Source organism: Catharus ustulatus, chromosome 17 (assembly GCF_009819885.2).
Source record: "Catharus ustulatus isolate bCatUst1 chromosome 17, bCatUst1.pri.v2, whole genome shotgun sequence".
NCBI lineage: Eukaryota > Metazoa > Chordata > Aves > Passeriformes > Turdidae > Catharus > Catharus ustulatus.
This window is the reverse complement of record NC_046237.1, coordinates 14,344,782-14,365,349: the sequence shown is the minus strand read 5'-3', so window position 1 is coordinate 14,365,349 and position 20,568 is coordinate 14,344,782. Positions and strand designations below refer to the sequence as shown.

At 53.7% G+C, this 20,568-nt stretch overlaps 1 protein-coding gene across 10 annotated transcripts in view; it reads right to left on the bottom strand.

Moving 5' to 3' along the window:
- The window catches only part of CHD6 (chromodomain helicase DNA binding protein 6), a 95,849-nt gene that overhangs the window by 34,548 nt on the left and 40,733 nt on the right, over positions 1–20,568 (bottom strand). For 7 of the 10 annotated variants that reach the window (XM_033074641.2, XM_033074648.2, XM_033074649.2 and 4 more), the window contains 8 exons: positions 10,709–11,196; positions 7,117–7,255; positions 6,466–6,615; positions 2,715–2,780; positions 2,233–2,291; positions 1,759–1,876; positions 554–640; positions 217–366 (listed from right to left, as the gene is read on the bottom strand). In XM_033074641.2, the coding sequence (XP_032930532.1) occupies positions 217–366; positions 554–640; positions 1,759–1,876; positions 2,233–2,291; positions 2,715–2,780; positions 6,466–6,615; positions 7,117–7,255; positions 10,709–11,196 (1,257 nt within the window). The remainder of the gene's footprint in view (positions 1–216; positions 367–553; positions 641–1,758; positions 1,877–2,232; positions 2,292–2,714; positions 2,781–6,465; positions 6,616–7,116; positions 7,256–10,708; positions 11,197–20,568) is intronic. The other 3 variants (XM_033074645.2, XM_033074646.2, XM_033074651.2) reach the window with 1 other exon arrangement.

Here is a 20,568-nt window from a genome sequence, read left to right as displayed (position 1 = left end):
TGCTGGGGCTGTACATCAGGGATAACACTTCAAAGCAGTCACTGACAGATGAGTCATAGCAAGGGCTTGGCCTCTGGAACCCACCCTCAAACCTCCGCAGGGGAGGATACAGGGCTTGGACTGCAGCACCAGGGACAAGGTCAACACTGCTGGACGGTGGCAAGACATAGCCAGTCCCTGAGCCCAGGGCAGTGAGCTGCCAGCCGAGTACGTTACCTCAGGGTACGTTACCATGTGCTTGATTTCTGGAGGGATTTGGAGGGCTTCAAACTCTTTAATCTTCCCTGGGTCAACATCCTCCTCCAGCTCCCAGGTGCTCTCCTCATAGGGCAGTGAGCACCACTTCACCAAGTAGTGAGTGACCTCCTGCAGCACAGAGAGAAATAGGCTCAGAGACAGGGAGGGTCAGCAGCCCTCCATCCACCCTGTGCCAAAGGTCCTCAGGGACAGGAAAAGCTGTGCAAGGGAAGGCTGGGAAGGCTCAGAGTGCTGGGCTTCCTGCGAAGTCTCCCTCCTTCCCTCCATGGGGCAAGCAAGAGAGGTAGCCTCTCACCTCTCCAGTGTCAGGGTCCTTCGTGTGAGCCACTTCCAGAATTCGATCTACCTCCACATAGTCTGGGTTGAACAAATCCTCATCAGGCTGTCATGGCAAACAGTAAAGCAGGAGGTAAGTTCAAGGTGATTCCAGGATTAAACAGATGGGCACAAGTAAACAGCTGCAGGGTTCCCATCCCCAGGATGCGTGCAACACACCAAGTGCCCTGGACACAGGTAGAGACATGTGTCTCTGGGCAGGGAGGACACAGGAGCCCGGCAGAAGGCAGAGCTCTTTCTTAAGAGCAGTCATATGCTCTGTGCTGCCCTTGCTGGGAGGCAGAAATGTCCTCTCCAGCCTATCTGGCCCCAAGGTACAAGTCCTAAGCTGTTTGCTCCAGTTAATGTACAGCAGCCAGAGCTGTGACCACCACAGTGCATAGCACCCAATGAACCCCATGGTTGCAAGGGTGACACCTTGGTCTCTGTCTCCCTCCTGCCCCACCTAGCATAGACCTTGGAGAGACATGGCCTAGGGCTTGGGAAGGAGATAAACCAGGCTTCAACACTCACAACTCCCCAAGCCCCAGTTAGTTACAGGAAAAGAGCATGTGCTTCTTGCTCAACTGTCAGTGGTACAGAGTGTTCCAACACAAGCTTTTTTTTTGCATCACGAGAAAGACCCCAAACAGACTCGTGACTGAGAAATCTGACACACACCCCCAGCTTTCCAGCTACAATGGAGAAATTTTCATAGCCTACTGGCCTGATTTACATTTTTAAGGGGCAGTTTGAGGAGATCCAACAACTATCTCTGGAGCAGCAAGATAAATTATAGAGTACCTTTCATACTAAGCAAGATTAATCTGCTTATAGAGCAGAGCAGGCAGCAGCTGCCCAAAGCCCAGATATTTATAGCTCACTCTCTCCCACAGCATCTCTGTTCCACTACAGAAGCACCTCCAGCTCTATATGCTGCCCCCCTCCTACCAAGCAACTCTTCCAGAGGTGGCATTGCCTGGCAAGTGACACTTGTCATCCTGCTCATAATTCCACCAGTGACACTACAGGTGTCCCTCAGCACCAGCCCTGATGGCTTTGGCCCTGGAGATGGACTGGTCTTGGCAGCAAGGTGTCAGGGGCAGCTCCTGGCCTGTTCAGCCACAGCACTGGGCTCAGGGTCAGTGGTGAGGGTCACCACTGCTCATTGTGCTCCACTCTCACCTCTGTAAAAATATGTTTCATCTGAGCCTGTTTGTTCCGGAAGCGCTTTATCTTCTGTGAGATCCTGGGGTCCTTCTCCAGCTCCTCCAGCGTTGCCCATTTACAGTGCAGGTAAGAGCTGCAGGGGGAAGAAAAATCAACAACACATGACCAAGAGACCTTTGGTCCCAAATGCATGCACCACACAGAGCAGTATGGATCTCCCAGCGATCCAGAGAACACTCAGCCCATGCCTATGCCACCCCAAACTGGGGAAAACCATGCCTCAGGACCAGGCAAAGACCAAGCACTGAAGTTGCAGCAGCTTCCCTGCTTCCCACCTTCCCACCACCACAGTTGGCTCAGGAGGACAGGAGCAGGAAAACAGGGATGCTGGGGCTGCAGCTAGGGAATGGGATGGAGGTGGGAGCACACAGTCCTTGCTCCTGCATGCACAGGGCCCACAGAAAAAAAGCACCACAACACTGCACGTACAAGTTCCTGTACTTGACGTAGAACTCCTCTGTCTCAAATGCCAGGCCTCCAGGATGAGCCTGAAACCAAGGGAAGGAGAGTCAGAGACAGGCTGTGCAGAAGCTGAGGGGGCATGTTCAGCCATCCCCTGCCTGGCCACAGGCTCCAGGGACTAAGCCCCAGGGATGGTGAGGACAGCCAGGCACTCGTTGTCCATAGATGCAGTAGCCCTGGGAACACGATGTGAGACCACCCTTGAGCATGGGGGACTCCAACACCTTCTGGGCATCAGCCCAGGCCTGAATCCTCTCCAGAGGCTTTGTGGTGCCCAGGACAGGAGAGGCACCACACTGATCCACAGCTCAAAAAGGTGCCAGTCTAGGCATACCCCAGCACCCCACCACAGGAGCAAGAGCACCAACTACAATCTCATGTCCCTGCAGCCAGGCCCATCCCTCCTCTGCTCAGGGACTTCTAGCCCCACTGACATCTTTGCCACTCACCTCCTTCTGCACCATCCTAGAGGCAAGGATCTTCTCAATGATATTGGCATCATCCTCGGGAGGCTCCTAGGGACAGGAAAAGTAAACTCTGTTTTTCTGGCTCATCATGTGCCTCTAGCACTCTCCCAGCACAGAATGGCTGCTTGCTTCTCTCCCAGTCCCCCAGCCGGGAAGACAGAGTCAGCATTGGGAGCTGGGAGAGCTGTGCTTGGGGAGCCCCTGCTGGGTCCAAGGGTGTAGGTGCTGCCAGCCCAGCTACACTCACAGTCTGTCCTCTTCAGGTCAGCCAGGCCACAACACTGTTGGGTTTTCTGTGTGCATCCTTCCAGCTACACTGGGGCAGCCAGAGAGGGTGGGAAGTCTCCCAGACAAAGTGAGGGAGCTTGGGCACTTCTGCCCATGGACTCAAGGAAGGAAATATGCCAAAATGCACACATCCCTGCTCTAAGGCACTCTCCATGTCACATTCTGGTCATGCCCTGGCAGCTATACAGCCCCACAGTGCTTCAGTGCCCCGAGGGCTTCAGTAGAGCAGGCAGTACATCTGTCAGGCCCTGCCACATCACCCACATGCTGTCATCTGCCCATGGCCACAGGACATGAGCAACAGCACCTCACCCGACCACTCTCCATGCAGTTCTTCCTGCAGGCTCGAAGTGCTGCCTCCTTCCCTCTGCAGGCTTCTACTCTGTCCCCAGAGACCCATTCATAGATACCCTCTGCTGGCACCCAGGGGCTCCCAGCACAGCCCCTCTCGCTGAGCACAGGCTTTGCTGCAGGTGGCCCTAATGCTGTCCTGCTGCCAGCTCTGGAGAGGCAGAGGCTCTCCTAGCTGCAGCTGTGCCAGGACCAGCTCCACCAAATGCTAAGAGGCAAGAGAGCCAGGCTTGTGCCCGTCTGTGCTACAGAGGCACAGACAGAGGAAGATGCAGGAGAGATGACAGACACCAAAAACACGCAGCCTACTTGAGCATTAGAAATATCAGTTTTGCTTTGGCAGGAAGATAGTACAGCAGAAGGAGGAGCAAAGTGACAGCAAAAAGCAGAAGGACTCTGTTCATTCCCTTCTGATGGAGGCAGAATATGGACCAAGGCCTGAGGTGTTACTTTCCAGACTAGAAAGTCTCTCAAAGAAAGGCATGGGGCAGGCTGGAGAAGGACAGACAGACAGGCATCTCACACCACTCATCTAGAAGTGTGTTGGGGATCGTTTTTTTCTTTTCCTCTGTGCCAGTGGAATTTTTCCCACTGACATGCTAACAAGCACTGATGGCTAGGTACTTGAGACAGGAAGGGGATACTCCTCTGGTTTTTGGGAGTTTTTCTCTCCACACCGAGAGATCTTCTCTCACTTGCTTGTGGCTCTGGAGGAAGAGACTCATCATTACCACCGCCATAGCCCAGCTGGGAGCTGCCCCTTCTTCTGCTGTTGGACCCAGCTCCCCAGGCCTGCTAGGGCATCCTCCCACTCTCAGTTTGCTGTTTCCCAGCGTCCTGCTGGAGCGCCGGGCCCGACCCTGCCCCAGGGTCGGTGAGCAAAGCCTCTCCTCCATCCCTTCCCGTCCTGCGGGAGCGCCGGGCCCGACCCTGCCCCAGGGTCGGTGAGCAAAGCCTCTCCTCCATCCCTTCCCGTCCTGCGGGAGCGCCGGGCCCGACCCTGCCCCAGGGTCGGTGAGCAAAGCCTCTCCTCCATCCCTTCCCGTCCGGGCCCAGCCGCCAGCACCGCGCGCTCCCTGAGCCCGCGCCACAGCGCCCCCTGCAGCCGCTCGGGATCATCGCACCCGCCCCGCCCGCCGGGAGCCGCCAGCGCTCCCTGCCGGCCGTGCCGGGAACTGCACCAAGGGGAAAGGGCCCGCGGCTGAGAGCTGGGACCGGGCTCCTGCTCTGGGTGCTGTCCGTGCCATTGCTGCTGCTGTTTGCTTTGCCTTCTTGTACATACTAGTAAAGAACTGCTATTCCTGTCCCCATACCTCTGCCTGAGAGCCCCTTAATTTCAAAATTGTACTAACTCAGAGGGAGGGGGTTTACAGTCTCTATTGCAAGGGAGGGCCCTGCTTTCCCTAGCAGACACCTGTCTTTCAAACCAAGACAAAGTGTCAGGCAAAGCCAAGACCATGCCAAGAGCCACAGCAAACCCTTCCATCCCCAGCCTAGACATGACTGCTGCCTTGGCACTGTCCTTGAGTGCAGGGCAGGATGTTGGACCCAGCACCACAACACAGTGAGCAGGGAACAGCAGGTCTGCCTGGGTCCCTCGGCCCCATCTGAGGCCCAGAGCAGGATTTCTGCCCTGTTTGGGGAACTCTGCCCTACATTGGGTTAAGACAGTGAAGGGAGCATGCAGAAGTGCTCCTACCACAGTCACTGTGCAGTGCCTGCTCCCCCAGGCCCAGGCATCCACCTGGGCACTGCTGGGCTCTGCTTGATTCTCCCACAGAGGGTTGGTGTGAATATGGCCATCTCAGCAGCACAGTGCCCTGGTGCTGGGAGCTCCCATGCTGATCCACAGCCCTTACACAGACTTCCACTGGTCTGTGGCTTGTTGCTGGCTGCCTGAAGGCTGCTGGAGGAGTCTTGCACTGCCCAGAGCTGTTTAGGACTCTGTTCAGGATGCAGGGCGAAAGCTCCAAGCCCAGGCCATGGAAAGAGCAGCCCTGAGGTCACAGCACTCACATCCTGCCCTGCCCTAGGAGCAGCCACAGGCAGGCCCAGCTGGGCAGGCCGGCCAGGCTCAGAGCAACCACCCAGCCTGGCTGCTTTGGACATCAGCCTTTATGACCCATCTGGAGTAGAATAAACTGAGGTGGAAGTTTAGGACTGTGAGGAGAACAGGGTGGGAGCATGGACACATGCCAAAGGCAGCTCATTCCTGCTGCTTTGAAAATCTCGCTTGGAGAGATGACTGCCAGGAGCCCAGCTGGGACACAGCCTCGGGCAGAGCTGAAGCAGCACTGGCAGCATGTCCTGTGGTGTGCGGCAGCTCCAGGCCAGGCATGTATCATCAGGTCAGGGCTTATCAACAGAGCTAATACCCACCAAAACCTTGGGAAAAGGGAACTAGAGAGGGTAACAGAAACACTGTGAAAACAACTAGTGATCACTATTAATATCTGGCAGCTTTGTTAATGACCAGAGAGATGGAATGAGTTGCAGGATCCAACACATAGTCACAGACAGGCAGGAAGGAGCAGCCAGCACCCACCAGGAGCCAGCACTGAACCAGTGGGCAGAGGCAGAAGGAAAGCAAAAGGACCAAACCACAGTGGCACCAGGTCCCTGCCATGCTGCCAGATCCCTGTCATGCTGCCCAGCAGACCATCTCAGCTGGCAAGGATAAGGCTGGCATCACTACATTCTGAGGCACTGATAGAGAGCAGCAATGTGGGCAGAAAACTATGACCTGGCACCTACAAAGTCCTCAGCTACTAGGGACAAAATAATAGAGTAATCATGGACAGGAGCTACAGAGACTAAAGCCAAAGGTGGGCATGGGCAGTGGGTAGGACATGTCCAGCTGCGTGACACATTCCAGAGGCCTTAGTCTCCAAGCAGGAGGGGGACAGTTGGACCAGCACACCTCTTGTCCATCTCACAGTTCCTGAAAAGCCAGCCTGAACCCTCACAGACAGACACTCTCTCACCCCACCCCTAAGCTAGGACCTACCATTTCCTCAAGCCTCAGCACTGACATTTTGGGATACCCTGCATGAGGTAGATCCCCCCCAGCCCTCAGTCCCACACCCAGAACTACCTCTGCCTGCCATGCCAGGGTAGAGGCGGAGAGCGCGGAGGTTCGCCCAGCTCCCAGCACAGCAATTGTCTCGCCATCATCATCCACAACCTTGAAATCCAGGTCCTCATTGTACTTCCTCCTCTTCACCTGCCGTCCTGAGCGTCGTTTCTGTATACAGAATGAAAAAGTACCTCTCCTTGCTTGAGTGGCCGAGGGAAAGCCCCATGGCTGCCAGAATTCCTTCCAGGCCCTCCCCTGCCACAGCAGGATGGGGGTGGTAGGAAGAACAGGCACTCCCTGAGTTGCTGAAATCTCCATCCTGACCCACAGAGCCCCATCAGTCCCCAAGACATGAGGCAGAGGAACTCTGTAGAGATTCAGGGCATGCAGCCCCCCAGGCTCGGGGACCAACGTGTCCCCCTGTGCTGTGCCAGAAAAGAGAGCTGCCCAGAGCTGTGGTGGAGAGGGACACTCAAGGCTGAGAAATGCAGGGCCCAGGGCAGCAGTGTGCACACAACCCTGGCTCAACAGCTGACTTCAGGCTCACAGAAGCTGATCACACTGTTGAACATGCTCTCTGATTCCTGTAACCAGAGTCCCTTGTTGGGGTCCCACTGAAAGGCACTAGGATTTGTCCTACCAGCAGCCAGCTGAGGGCTTTGGACATACCTGGCTGTCAGCTGACTCTGCAGACTCCTCTGGGCTCTGTACAGACGGGCTCAGGAGATCCTGATCCAAATCCAAACTGTTCAATGGTATCTCATTTTTCCTCTTCCCTTTCTTCTTCTTCTCCACAGGGGTGTCTTTGCTGCCAAGCAAACTGACAGTTAGATCACGTCCTGGGGATCCCAGGGGAGAGGCAGCAGGCACCCCACACCCACCCACACAGAGCACTGATCCCACTGGATCACCCAGAGACAGCTCAAGGCTCCTTGGACCTTCCCCAGCACTAGGAATCCCCAGTCACTAATGCTCATTAAGCACACCAAGTGTTTCTCCATCCAGTTCCAGAACACTGGGATGAAAGGGTCCATCTGCCCTGCCTGCTGTGGAGGCTGGGTGCTCTCACCAGCCAGGGGAACAACCCCACAGGGGCTGTAGGAGCTGCGTTTCAGCTCACAGGGTCTAGGATAGGCACAAAGATGATATCTTCACTGACGAATTTAATATGCCAGGGCAGCCAGGTGCCTGCTCTGATCACAGCACTCTCAAACACATCCTGTGCTGACCAAAGTCAGAAATAAAGTTCAGCAGCTCCTGAGGCAACCCATGTCCTGGCAACCTGGAAACAAACCTTCAAGCCCAGTCTGAGCAGCACTGGCCACACTGCTGGCCACCTCCTGCATGTGCCACAGAGCCCTGCCAGATGCCAGTAAACCTTTACACCAAGCACAAGCTGCTCCAGTTCATGGTTTGTGTTCCTGAGTCACAGCACTGAGCCCCCTCCCGAGGCAGCTGAGCAGACTGGTGTGAGCCTCCAGCTGGAGGGAGTTGAGCCCTGTGATTGCAGTGGACACAGGAGGATGCAGATCCAACTCCCACAGGCACAATGGCCCTTCACAGCAGGCACTGTTGGCTCCAAGGGCCCACTGGGAAGCTCTGTCCCATCAGGCAACTGTCCTTCATGCTCAGGTCACGGAGGGGATTTGGGCTCTGCTCCCATGAATCCCACCACCTTCCTGAAAAAAATGGAAAGACAAGCCCAGTCCCAAGGCATGTTCTCAGGGTAAGGGACACCTGCACCCCTGCCTGCACAAGGAAACAGGACCAGGAAGCACCACAGTAAAAAAATAACTGCTCCCAGCATGCCAGTCCATCCTCACCCTCTGCAAGGAACACTGTTAAGGCAAAGAGCTGGTGCTTGTCCCAGGGCTGAGCAATGCCTCCTTCCTCACTTCTAGCCCCACCATTCATCCCCTTCATACCCCAAATCCCAGGCACAGTGGCAGAGGAACCACTAGTTTCAAAGGGATGTCAAGGTTTTAGCTCCATTTAATGAGAAAAATCTCTGCTTGCCTGTGACTAGCAAAAAATAAAGGTAAAATTCTGTTGTTCAGGCCAAAAATGCCCTGGCCATGCATACATGCCTAAATTAGAGGCCCTGAAAATGCTCTGGGAGTAGTACTTCCACCAAGCAATAAATCCCAAGATATTGATTTGTAAGTCACAATTAACAACTGCTTCATTCATGAGTCAGTCATTGACTATGATTAGAAATAATTTAGAAGAAATTATGCCACCATTATCTGCCACTTAAAGGACTCCCAGCAATCATTCCATCCGCACAAACTAACTAAAGCCTGCTGCTCGCCTCTCTGCTTTCTGTGCTGCCAGGGCCCCCACAGGCACCTCCCCAGCTGCACGTGGCCAGTGGGCACAGGGGGATACACAGCCCTGCTCCCTGCAGAGCTTCCACCCTGACACCCACGGCCATCCCTCACACAAGAGGGTTTGCTGGTGGCCAAGCCAGAACCCAAAGCAAGTCTGAGAAAAGACGGTCTACAGAGGCAGGAAAGTTGTAAGGAGGACCCACAGATTGGACTCTCCAAGCAGCAGAGCTGGAACTAGGTCCTCCTGGAAGGTGCAAATGAGTGGGAGGAAGCTCAGGCTATACTGGGATAGAGCATCAGGAATGCACAGAGCTCCCAGACTCCCACACACAATTTCTTCTAGTTGCATGATGTGTTACACAGTTATATTACATTGTTTGGTTTGCATGAAGTGGCCTCTTCACCACGACTATGCTGGTACCAAGCACAGCAAGCTAGTTGCCTTTCAGCCCCTCTGTGGTATGCCCAGAACCTGCTGTGCCCAGGTAGGAGAGCCATGGTTTCCAAATCTGTAGCTGGGGTTACCCTGCCACAAGCCTCATCTCTGGTAGGGTGATCTGTCCACCAGCTACTCACAAAAGGTTTCAGTCATGGGCTGCCCTGTATGTAATGCTCAGCATCCTGCAAAGGCACTTCTGGCAGCCAAAGGATCTAAAAGATCTATGAATGCCTGCAGGAGCACAAGCCTCCGTGGTCTGCTCTTCCCCTGGGTTCCCCTGCTTTGATCTGGTCCCACAGCTGCAGGCACAGAGCAGAAGCATTATTAGGAAAGATAGCTGCACCCCTTATCCCAGGATGCTCCTTGGGGCCCAATGCTGCATTCACATGGGCTTCATCCTTCCTTTCCTTGCCTGCAGCACCTCATTCCCTCTCCACCTCTATCCCTCTGCTGCAGCCTTCCTTGGGGCCTGGAGGAGCCCTTCCCAGAACTACCCACTTGATCCACTCACCCCCATCTGTTCTGGCTCACCAACCCATACCAAACATCTGCAGAGCCCCAAGCTCAAGGAAGAATACAAGTGACAGCACTGCATGGCTCAGGGATCTGCTGGGGATGTGGCAGCCAGCTCCTGTCCTGCTGAGCAACCCATACCTCCTCTTGTCCACAACCAGCCCATACCAATGGCCACCCCAGTGGCAGCTCCACAGCCATGGCCTCCCCAGGATTCAGCTGTCAGTGAGCTCTGAAGGAGTACAGCTGTGGAAGACCAAATGACATTGGTGCTCTTGAGACCTGCTCTGCTCACTGCACACATTAACCATTAAAAAGAAATCAGAGCTTTCTGGCCAGCCAGCCTGTTAATTAAAAGGCTGAGGAATTACCAGAGGTGGCAGCGCTGGCCTATGCTGTACAAGGGAGTCCTCAGGCCTCCCCCCACTGCTGGCTTTGACTGCCAGCACAGCTCCACAGCTGCCAGGAGGGACAAGTCTTCCAGGAGAGGGACATGGGATGGGATGCGCTCCACCATCCTCCCAAACCCAAGCCAAGGGAAGGCACGCTACTGGCTCTGTGTGTGTACACACCCTCATTTGCACACAGTCCAGGGCCAGGTTTTTCTCACTCACATACCCTCTGCCCAGGCCCCAAATCATGTATGACAGGTCCTCTGCCACACAGCACCTCACTGTCCTGGTGGGACACCTCTCTAAAGTCCCTTTTGCCCCAGGACACATGGCACAAAGGCCAGACCAAGGAGAGGCCAAGACTCCCTGGTCCTCTTATGAATTTGGAGTCTTGCAGGGCCTCATCCCCAAAAGAGCACCCGCCTGTCCCATCTCTGCATGGCCAGAGAGCTCATCCTGGCATCCCAACCAGCATATCTAGCCTTCAGACCAAGTGTCCGGCACACCCAATGCTGCTCTCTCACAGCTTCAGCTCCTACAAGCCCACAGCCTGTCCACAGCAGGCACAGGGCCACACCACCACCCACCTGCTCTTCTTGGGTCTTGATCTGGGGGTTGGCTCAGAGCCACTCTTCTTGTCTTTAGGCTCCTTCGGGGTTTTGGGTTCCCGAGGTTTCCGGGGCTTCTTAGCCACCTCCCTCTGCTTGGGCTCCTTCGGCTTCTTAGACTCCTTGACCTTTTTAGGCTCTTTTGGTTCTTTAGGCTCTCTCCTCCTCTTTGGTTTCACCTCCACAGCTGCTTTATCTCCCCCTTCCTGCTCTCCCAGATCCTTTTTCTTCCGTTTCTTCTTCACCCCCATGCCCCCACTGTCCTGCATTCCATTTTGGGTGCTTGTCCGCTTCTGGGGAGCCCCATCAGGCTCCTCCTTCGGGCACGGGCACTGGCACTGGCCACCTGTGTTTGTGGTTGTCACTGTCATCTGGTGGGGCATCTCGTCCTGCTCTTCACTGTCCTGCGTCTTGCACTCCCAGGCAGACGACATTGGGGAGAGGCTCAGTGCTTTTAAGCTTGGCGGCTGTGGAGAGAATGCAAGGTGACAGGTGAAGCAAATGCCACAGTTGTACACGGCAGGTGCCCACAGGGAACCACAGCCCCAGGAGCTGCAATCACCACAACACAGGATGGCAGAGCTCCTCAGCATTCGGGGACTATGGCTAACAGCCACCATGAGCAGATGAAGCTCAACAGATCTCCCCTTCTCTGACCAACAGAAGCTGACAGACAGAGGCCTTTTGGCTCCCCACTAGCCCATGCAGGTCCCAAGAGAGGTGGCTGGCCCCAAACATTGTTCCGCCTTCCATCGAACACTCCAGACTCCACTTGGCTAAGACAAGACCAACCTGGGCATCCAGAACCACTTCCTGCCTGTTGCCCAGAGCCAGAGATTGTCCCAGTAGGGCAAGGAGAGGGAACTAGGGATGCCTTGCAGCCTACAGAAGCAAAAAGTGGGCTCCCTAGGTCCATCTGGGGCTGAACTTGAGGCAGAAGAGAAGGGTTAGACCAGAACTGCTCACAGGAGCTGCTGGGTGACAGGGCTCCCTCCAGGCCAGGAGAGAAAGAAGAGCTGCTCTTCCTACTTCACTACTTCCTTCATTTCCTGTGAACTTTCCAGCACTGAACACTGAAAGAAATTGAGCTGCCTCCTGGGCATGCCTGGCCTCAGCAGGCATGACCCGACAGCAGCACTCAAGGGCCTGACTCTCCTCAAGCAGCAGTAGGAGTGCCTGTGGTGAGGGCCCAGGCTCAGCCTGCAGCAACCTTGGCTCCAGGAGAGTAGCCCAGGCTGGTAGGGCTGGCAGGGGACAGCCCAAGGAAGGGAGCTGTGGGTGACAGTTCTCAATGGGAACCAGAAATATCCCTTGCAGCAGCTGCCAGAGCAAGAGAGAGCAAGGGATGCACAAAGAAGCAGGCAGAAGCACAGTGTGCTGCAAGGATGAGGAGAGGAATGTGTCAGGTTCCAGTCCATCTCCTCCTGATGCACGGCTCAGCCATGACCAGAGGGAAGCAGTGGCCATTGCTGGGTTTGCCCATCACTAGGGAGCTGGTAGGGCAGCACCTGACCAAGCCCAGTGGCATGACTGGGGCTGGAAAGCTGGTCCTGCAACTGGGGGCTGGTGGTTGTGCCATGAGACAAGACACAGGCCCTTCCCACCAGCCAGGAGGTATCAGCTCCTCATAGGGAAGCTGTGGGGCAACTGGTGAGTGCCAAGAAAGTGCCAGGCACATCTCCTGTGCCTGCGGGGATAGAGGCAGTGTTTGCCCCACCACCTCACACATGGCTGCCCCAGGCCAGGAGTGCTGCTTCCTTCACAAGCCCCTTCTCTGGTGCTGACGTGGAAGTGCAAGTGTCTCTGGCAGCAATGCCCTGGCTCTGCAGAACCTTGGCACCATCCAGTTCCTCAAGACACCTCAGAGCTGTGGGAGAGAATGCAAATCTTTACATCTTACAGGCTGAGAGCTGGAGCCCATTCAGGGTTGTCTAGGCACAGGGTGCTCTGTAACACTCACACTTGTCATTTGAATTAGAGGGAAGCATTAAATGAAACACACTGCAAGTGGAAACGCCCCTGATGCCCCTGCAGCCTCATGAGTGGGGCTGCAGGCTTGGCTGGCATAGGTCAAGCAGCTGCACCAGCATCCCTGCCCACATCAGCCACCTCCAGTCTTGACCCCTGCTGCCATCTGCACCAGCAGCCTGGGATGGGGAGCAGCCATCCTGTGCCACATGGACCAGCCATCACAGGAACCTAAGAAATTAAAGGGAACCTATTCAGGACCAGGAAAAAATCAGCACTATTGATGCTGCTTCTGAGACTGCTGGCTGTTCAACATGATCAGTCCCAGCCTTTGCATTCCTAGCTTTCGCAAGATGGGGATCAGCTGTAACAATTCAGAATCACAGAACGGCCTGGGTTGGAAGGGATTTTACAGATTATCTACTTCCAACACCCTGCCATATACAGGGACAACTTTCACTAGACCGGGTTGCTCAGAATCCCATCCAACCTTGATTTGAACACCTCCAGGGATGGGGTAGTCACAGCTTTTCTGGGCAACCCCTTCCAATGCATCACCACCCTCACAGCAAAGAATTTCTTCCTAATATCTAATATTATATATATATATATTTGTATTGCCACCTAATATCTAATCGAAACCTATTCTTTCTCAGTTTGAACTGATTGCTCCTTGTCCTGTCACCAGATGCTCTTGTAAAAAGTCTCTCTCCACCTTTCTTGTGAGTCCCCTCTGGGTAGTACCCCTGATAAGGACAGTAGAACAGAACAGCATTTAACTCACTTGATAAGGATAGTAGTAGAGAACAACATTTACTCTTGTCAAGGACAGTAAGACACAACAGCACAGCCTTGTAGAAATAGATAAAAGATGTAACTTAGGTAAACAGAAGTCAAGCAAAACGCAAGCAAGATGCCAGCTCAGGTCTGCAAGGCTGACAAAGCAGAAGTTATGCAAAATAACGATATTGCACTTACTCAAAAACAGGGGACACCAGCAGTTGAAGATGGACCAACCATGTAAGGACTTTTGATAAGGGGTGTGACTATGTAAAATAAAGCCAGGGAAGTGGGGATAGCTAATGAATTTGTAATCAGTGTGCGTGATAAAATGCCTGTTCACCCAACACTCATCCCATTGAAATGGAGGGAGGATCCCCTGGAGTGACCAGCACACTGCAACAAAGAATGTTTGCTTCTAAAACTCAAAACTATAAAGTTTCTATCCAATTTCAGTACCACTCCTTTAGGTAAGCCCCATTTAGGAACTGGAAGGCTGCAATTTTGTCACCTCTAATCCTCCTCTTTTCCAGGCTTATCAAACCCAATTCTCTCAGCCTTTCCTCCTAAGAGGGGTGCTCCATCCCTCTGATCAATTTGGTGGCCTCCTCTGGACTGGCTCCACCAGGTCCATGTCTGTTTGGTGCTGAGGATTCCAGAGCTGGATGCAGCACTGCAGGTAGGGCCACCTGAGGGGAGTAGAGGGGCAGAATCCCCTCCCTTGACCTGCTGCTCACTCTTCTTTTGATGCAGCCCAGGACATGGTTGGTTTTTGGGTGCCAGCACACATGGTTGGGCATGTGCAGCCTCTCATGCACCAGCATCCCCAAATCCTTCTCATCAGGGCTGCTCTTAATCTGTTCCTGTCCCAGTCTGGATCGATACAGGGATTGATATCCAATCCACACTTTCTAAAAGATCTGCTAGCTCTGTTCCACTCCCCTGTCCCAGACGGCAGTGTCCCAGGGAATCTCACTGACTATCTCCCTGAAGAGCTGGAAGTCTGTTTCCCAAACAGTGTCAGCACCTTGGTCTGGGATCCCTGTGGGCATCAGGTGTCACAGCCTGCCATGTCCCAGGAGCAGTGCTGGTCCCAGTCAGCAGTGACTGCCTCCATCTGGAGCAACCATAAGCCTCTGGTGCAGGCCCTGCCACGAAGGGGCCATCAAACGCCAGCCTGTGGGACACAGGCGCACAGCCAGGGCTTGCACAGCGAGCATACAAACAGAGAGGAGGGAGGTGAGGCCGCTTCCCACCAAGTGTTGCCAGCCCAGAAACCATACTGCCAAAGCCGGCTGGTCAATCTTGAGGGGAAAATTCTTCATGTTATGCTCCTGAAGCCCACAGCAAGCTCTGGCCATGCATGCGGACTGTGCTGCCAAGCGCAGTCTGCAGTGAGAGCCTGGCACACTGCCACAAACCAGGGAATGGGTTTTTGCTACTACCCCTTGATGAGGCTCGGTTTATCCTGGCTTCTTGTCAACAGGAAAAGCCTAAGAAAGCAGTGCCAGTTGTGCTCCTGCATGGCTCCAAAGCACCCTCCTGCTTTGCCTGCGGCAGGCCCACTGGTTCCCCACGGCAGGCAGGAGCTCACTGAGCCACAGGACATCAGCAGCTGCCTCTGTGCCACAAGGGAGATCACCACTACTTCCAAAGGGCGAGAGCCTGAAGGGCTGGTGTCACACTGATGGGGACAGAGCACTCACTGCAGGGAACTCTGCTGCAGTAGCAACCTTGGCCTGAGTGGCCTGAGATACAGGTGTCCACGAGCCAACAGGCTGTCACTGCTGTGACTGGGCTACTGGCCACTGCGTCTGTAGCCATGGCCAGCACTGACATATCGCCACACTCAGACCCCTTTCACAGCGGAGGAACACATGTAGCTGCAGGAGCCTAAATCTGGCAAATCACAGCCCTGGGACATGCTGCAGCAGGGCATGGCAGGCTGCTCCAGGCTGCTTTGGACGAGCCGAGAGCAGCTCCAGGCAACGCTGACCCTGAGGCGGTAGGAGTGGGGCAGGGCAGGCACTATCTCTGTACCTGTCTGCCCAGGCTGGTCCAGCAATAGGCTGCACCTACACCACAATGAACCCACCTGTAACCCTAGATGCCAAAGCACCTGGGAGCATTCAGTACTACATACTCATAAAGTATTGGGGAAAACCACTAATTTTGGTTGAATCCTGCTACCCTCCTAAGTGGCTTCTACTTCTCAAGGTGTGAGGGGGTCTCCGTGTCACACGCTCTGTACAATTCAGTTTTGCCATCCTCCCTCTATAGAGCTCTTTTGGCTCAGCAAAGGCATAGGTGACAAGTCACCCTCTCCTCAGAGGTGAGCTGCACCAGCTCTCAGGACATCTGCCTTATCCTGCTCAGCATTTCTTCCAACCCCACTGGCTATGGGGTGGCAGTAGGAAGCATGTAGCATCAGAGGTACCACAGAGTAGTAGGAGGGTTTCTGCTCTGTTCCGTTTTTCCTATACAAACTACGGAATGCGCCCTGGGACAACCTGTAGGCAGATGCCAAACCCTGCCAGTGCTTTAGAGCCTCCTCCAGGAGCAGGGACAGCCCCCAGTGATGACACACACATAGCTGGTTCTCCTATACTTTACCAGGTGCATCTTGAGACTTTCCTCAACTTTTCAGCCTCCATCTCCATTTCAGAATCCCAGATGACTGCAGGAATCAGCCAGCACCTTTCTTCCCTGATTTGTGCTGTGAAAGCAGAAACATCTTCCCTGTATTTGGCTTCCTTGCCATTAGCCAGTCACTAATTTACCGAAAGACCTTTAATCAGGACAACACTTCACATGCGCACAAGCATTCAGTGAGAAACTTCTGCAGCTGCTGTTTGGGAGCCTCTGAGCCTTGCACCAGCCCAGCCCAACTTCAGCCCTGTGACCCAGTTACCTTTAAAATCCCCAAGAGACTTCAAGGACTAACTCTGCTTTGGAAAAGTCATGTTGACTATTCACCAGTGTAGTATTTTCAGAAACAAAGTGTTTATTATAGTTCCTAACTATGTACTCAATACCTAAGTGAATCTATTGACCTTTAAGTTTCACATTTACTCCCCTCTCCCCTTCCATGGCCCTAATGGGTGATGGCCCCAACACTATTAGCAATTCCCAAATCTCACAGTGTTCCTTTACAATTCCAGAGTAAAGATCCTCAAAATAGGTGGCTTATGTTACTTTGCTCAAAAATTTCTTTACCACATCCTTCAAGGGCAACCTTCTGATGTCTCTGGCATCAGAGATAGCTCTGGGTAGAGAGCCTATTTGACTGAGCTGTTCTGCCAGCATTCAGTTTCCACAAGCCCTCACTTGACCTCACCATATTTACTCTGTGACTCTTCTTAAAGGCTTTTTAAATCCTGAGAGAGTTGGAAAAAGATTTGTTGTTAGACTCCATGTCTTTACTGGTTCCTAATGTGATACCCAGCGTTGTTACAGGGTCACTTTTAAATTCATAGAGTATGTGTCCTTTTTCTTATTATCACACTCTAAAACTGAATAGAAACATAATTTTCCATTCAACTGCCCATTCTACATATAATTTTACATGTCCACCTAAGCAGCTTTGTTGCTTCTGAATATTTTGGAGTGGGGAAGAAGTCAAGATGATGGACTTCCAGATTTTGGTAGATGATGCCCATCTCTCAATCTCTGGTGACATAATCCAAGAAGCATCTGCTTCCCCAGAACGCTTTTTATCCCTAGAACTATGCCTTTGCACTTCTTTGAACTGGCTTTTTTTCAGTGATGATTGTAATGATTTCACATTTCCAGAATACACTTTTATGTAATTTTTTTTTATTCACAGAGGAATCTTCTATAAATGACATTTCATACAGTCCTTCAGCATCAGTTGGAGCATGAAGTCTTGTTCCATGTGTCTAACTACTGTCAAATAGAAGGTCAGGAGAAAAAATGTTTAAAACCTCCCCAGAGAGCTGTAGAGGCTAACAGAGGGCACTTATAATTGCACGGCCCCATTCTAGGGCAAAGCCAAGGTCAGGGTGGGCCTTAATGGTGTGGTGTGTTTCCTTAACTTAAAATTGTTTTGTTTCATTTATAGTCTCAATTTGAATGCCGAGTTTTTATTCAGGATTTGGGGGAAAACACCACCAGGAGGTGAGAGATAAAGCAGCTCCTGCCCCTGTTACTGGAAGGGCTCCCTCCCCTCCCCTAAACTGCTGAGCCCATGGGATGCACTGGCTGCTCCAGCCACAAGGCTCACACAGCATCCCTGACCCTCTGTAAGCCCTCCAGCAAAGCTGGGTTCATAGGGATATGAAGGGACAGTTTAAAAACTCCCCTTGGCACATGCATGGGAGCTGAGGAGCAGTGAAATTCAGTAGTGTTTCCCTCACACCTGCTCAGGGCAAGGCTAGTGGGACTGCCTGTGGTGTGCCAGGGACAAAGCCTGCAGCCTCACCTGCCTGTTCCAAGTACCTGCAAAGGGAACAACAGTGGAGAAGAGGAAACTGCAAAGAGAAGGTGAGGGGAAGAAGCAACATCTGCTGCCCCATGAAGATAGCACTGATTTACACAACTTATGCACTTGTAGCAGCAGCAGCAGCACAATACTAATACTAATTAATACTAATACTAATACTATCTGTGAGATGCAGGAGCAGAGAAGCTCCTCTGGACCCACATGGTAGAAGTCACATGCCAGCACTGCCAGGAGATGTGGTGGGGATGAAGAAGATGTTGCATCTGCACTGCTGGGTGTTGGAGCCAGATCCATGTCCAAACCCTGCATTATCCCATGAGTTTTGGTGTGGGAAAGAGATAAGACCAAAAGCTTCATGCCCACCCCATAATCCATCCTGCAGGCTTTCCTCTCCAAGAACAGTATTCCCAGCTGGGCAAAGCCCTGCAACAGCCTCAGGATCTGAAAGGCAGCTCTGTCCAGCAAGGAGGCCACTGATGAGCCCTTCCAACAGTTACAACAACAAGAGCAGATCCACCTCCCCTGGCAACCAGCCTCAGACAACAACATAGCCTCGCCAGGCAGTGCGACTGCAGCCAGCAGCAGTGGCCATGCCACCTGCCACCTTGCACCCAAGTGCAAGGACCATTCAAGCCCTATTTGCTGCAGGCTTGGCCAAGCTTTCCTGCAACGGGCCAGGAGAGTTCTGCAGAAGCCTGCATTTGGGTCTAGGGCATGCAATGAAACCCCACAGAGATCTGGTCTGTATGTGGAGGGTCCACAGGGACCCTGACTGCAGGTGTCATCAAAGGTTTCCATGCTCTTTAGGCAGAGACTGATGTCTGGGGGTGCCCAGCACCCCCACTGCCCATTTCCCCTCTCAGCACTAACTGAAGCCACCAGCCCAGCCTGCCACTCCAACAGCAGCCCAGGATGGGTACCACAACACAGCTCTGCCTCCCTGATCAGTCAGGCTGGCTGTCACCAGCTCAGTCTGTCCAAACAGCTGGTTGCACAGCCCAACAGGAGCAGAACAGACAGCTTCTTTCACACAGAGGGTTTTGGCAGGCTGGTGAGCCAAAGACTCCAGCAACCCCATCCCCACCAGCGGTGTGCACAGCACGGACTGTTGTACTCTGGTTTGCCCAGTGTCTACACCCTTGTTTCCAGTTCTTAATCCAATGTAGCAAGAAGCTAAAAATATACAAGTGCCACCTTCCATCATGTCTCTGAGCAGGCTCTGCAGTCACCATGGGATGTGCGTGATGGAGGTGGGGCCTGGCTCTGTTCCCAAGGTGCTCCAGCTCAATGCAGCTCTCAACAACTACAGCTAGGAAGCTCCGCCCAATGACTGGGTCAGCCCCAGCAGAGGGCACGTGTGTTCCCACTACCCTAGCAGAGGGAATGGTGGGGCAGAGGGCAATGCTGCTGCCCTGGGCTGTCCAGGCTGTCCTCCCCACTTAGTTCTCTCTGGCAGGGAGGAAAACCTGTGCAGCCCTTGGAGCTTGGCAGAGACCCAGCACTCGCGGCTGTGTGTGCAGAAGGGCACCCTGGCAGCTCACTGCTCCCCCACCTTTCACCCTTACAGAGCAAGTGCTCAAAACTCCTCCACACACCCAGCACCGAGGGCCATCAGACCTTTTACCAAAACAGTAAAACACATTTTTCACAGACCTGACAGATCTCACCATGACAAAAAAAAAGTCCACAGACACAGCCTGGGACAGAGCTACAAGTGCCCTGGGGCTTGGACAGCCCTGTCCCCTGGGCTGGCTCCCACTGCTCAGGAGCCTGCTCCAGTCTTGGGGAACTCTGGTAAAAATCCCCAACTACAGTAATTTCATGACCATAAGGCGCACCGGACTATAAGGCGCACCCCTGGGAGTCAGCAAATTTCGCAACTTTGTACATTATATAAGACCCACCAGACTACAAGGCGCATTTTTTTTTTGCAGCGAGGATTCATCCCCAGCTCCCCCCGTGCGGTTACTGGCCGAGGCCCCGCCTGTACCCGGCAGCCATGGGCCCCCGGGCCCGCCTGTACACAACAGCCGCGGCGCTGCGGGCCCGCCTGTACCCGGCACCTACGGGGCCCCGGGCCAACCTGTACCCGGCAGGAGCGGCACCACGGGCCCCCAGGCCTGCCTGCACACGGCAGCCACGGAACCGTGGCCCCACAGGCTCGCCTTCACCCGGCTGCCGTGCCCCCGCAGCCCCGTCTCCACCCAGAAGCCGTGGCCCCACCTTCACCTGGTTGCCGCAGCCCTGCTGGCTCCCCCCACAGCTCGTGGCTCACACTTTTGGGTTGGCAAATTTCCGAACTTTGTACGTTACATAAGGCGCACCGGACTATAAGGTGCACTTCCGGGTTTGGGCCAAAATTTTAGTCAAAAGGGTGCGCCTTATAGTAGTGAAATTACTGTACATTTGCAGGACGTGAGAGAAAAGCTCACTTTCACATAAACAGACACACAAACTCAGAAAAATCCTTCATTTTATCCAGTGAGTGCTTGAAGCAAAGGCAAGCAGAGCTCCCCTAGGTGCTCCCAGAGGCCCTCCTCTTGCAAGTGCTGCCCAACAGCCACATGGTGCCTGCAGCCCTGGGTTGTTTCCCGCTGCCTCCCACTTCTGCTCGCACACTGCAGGGGAT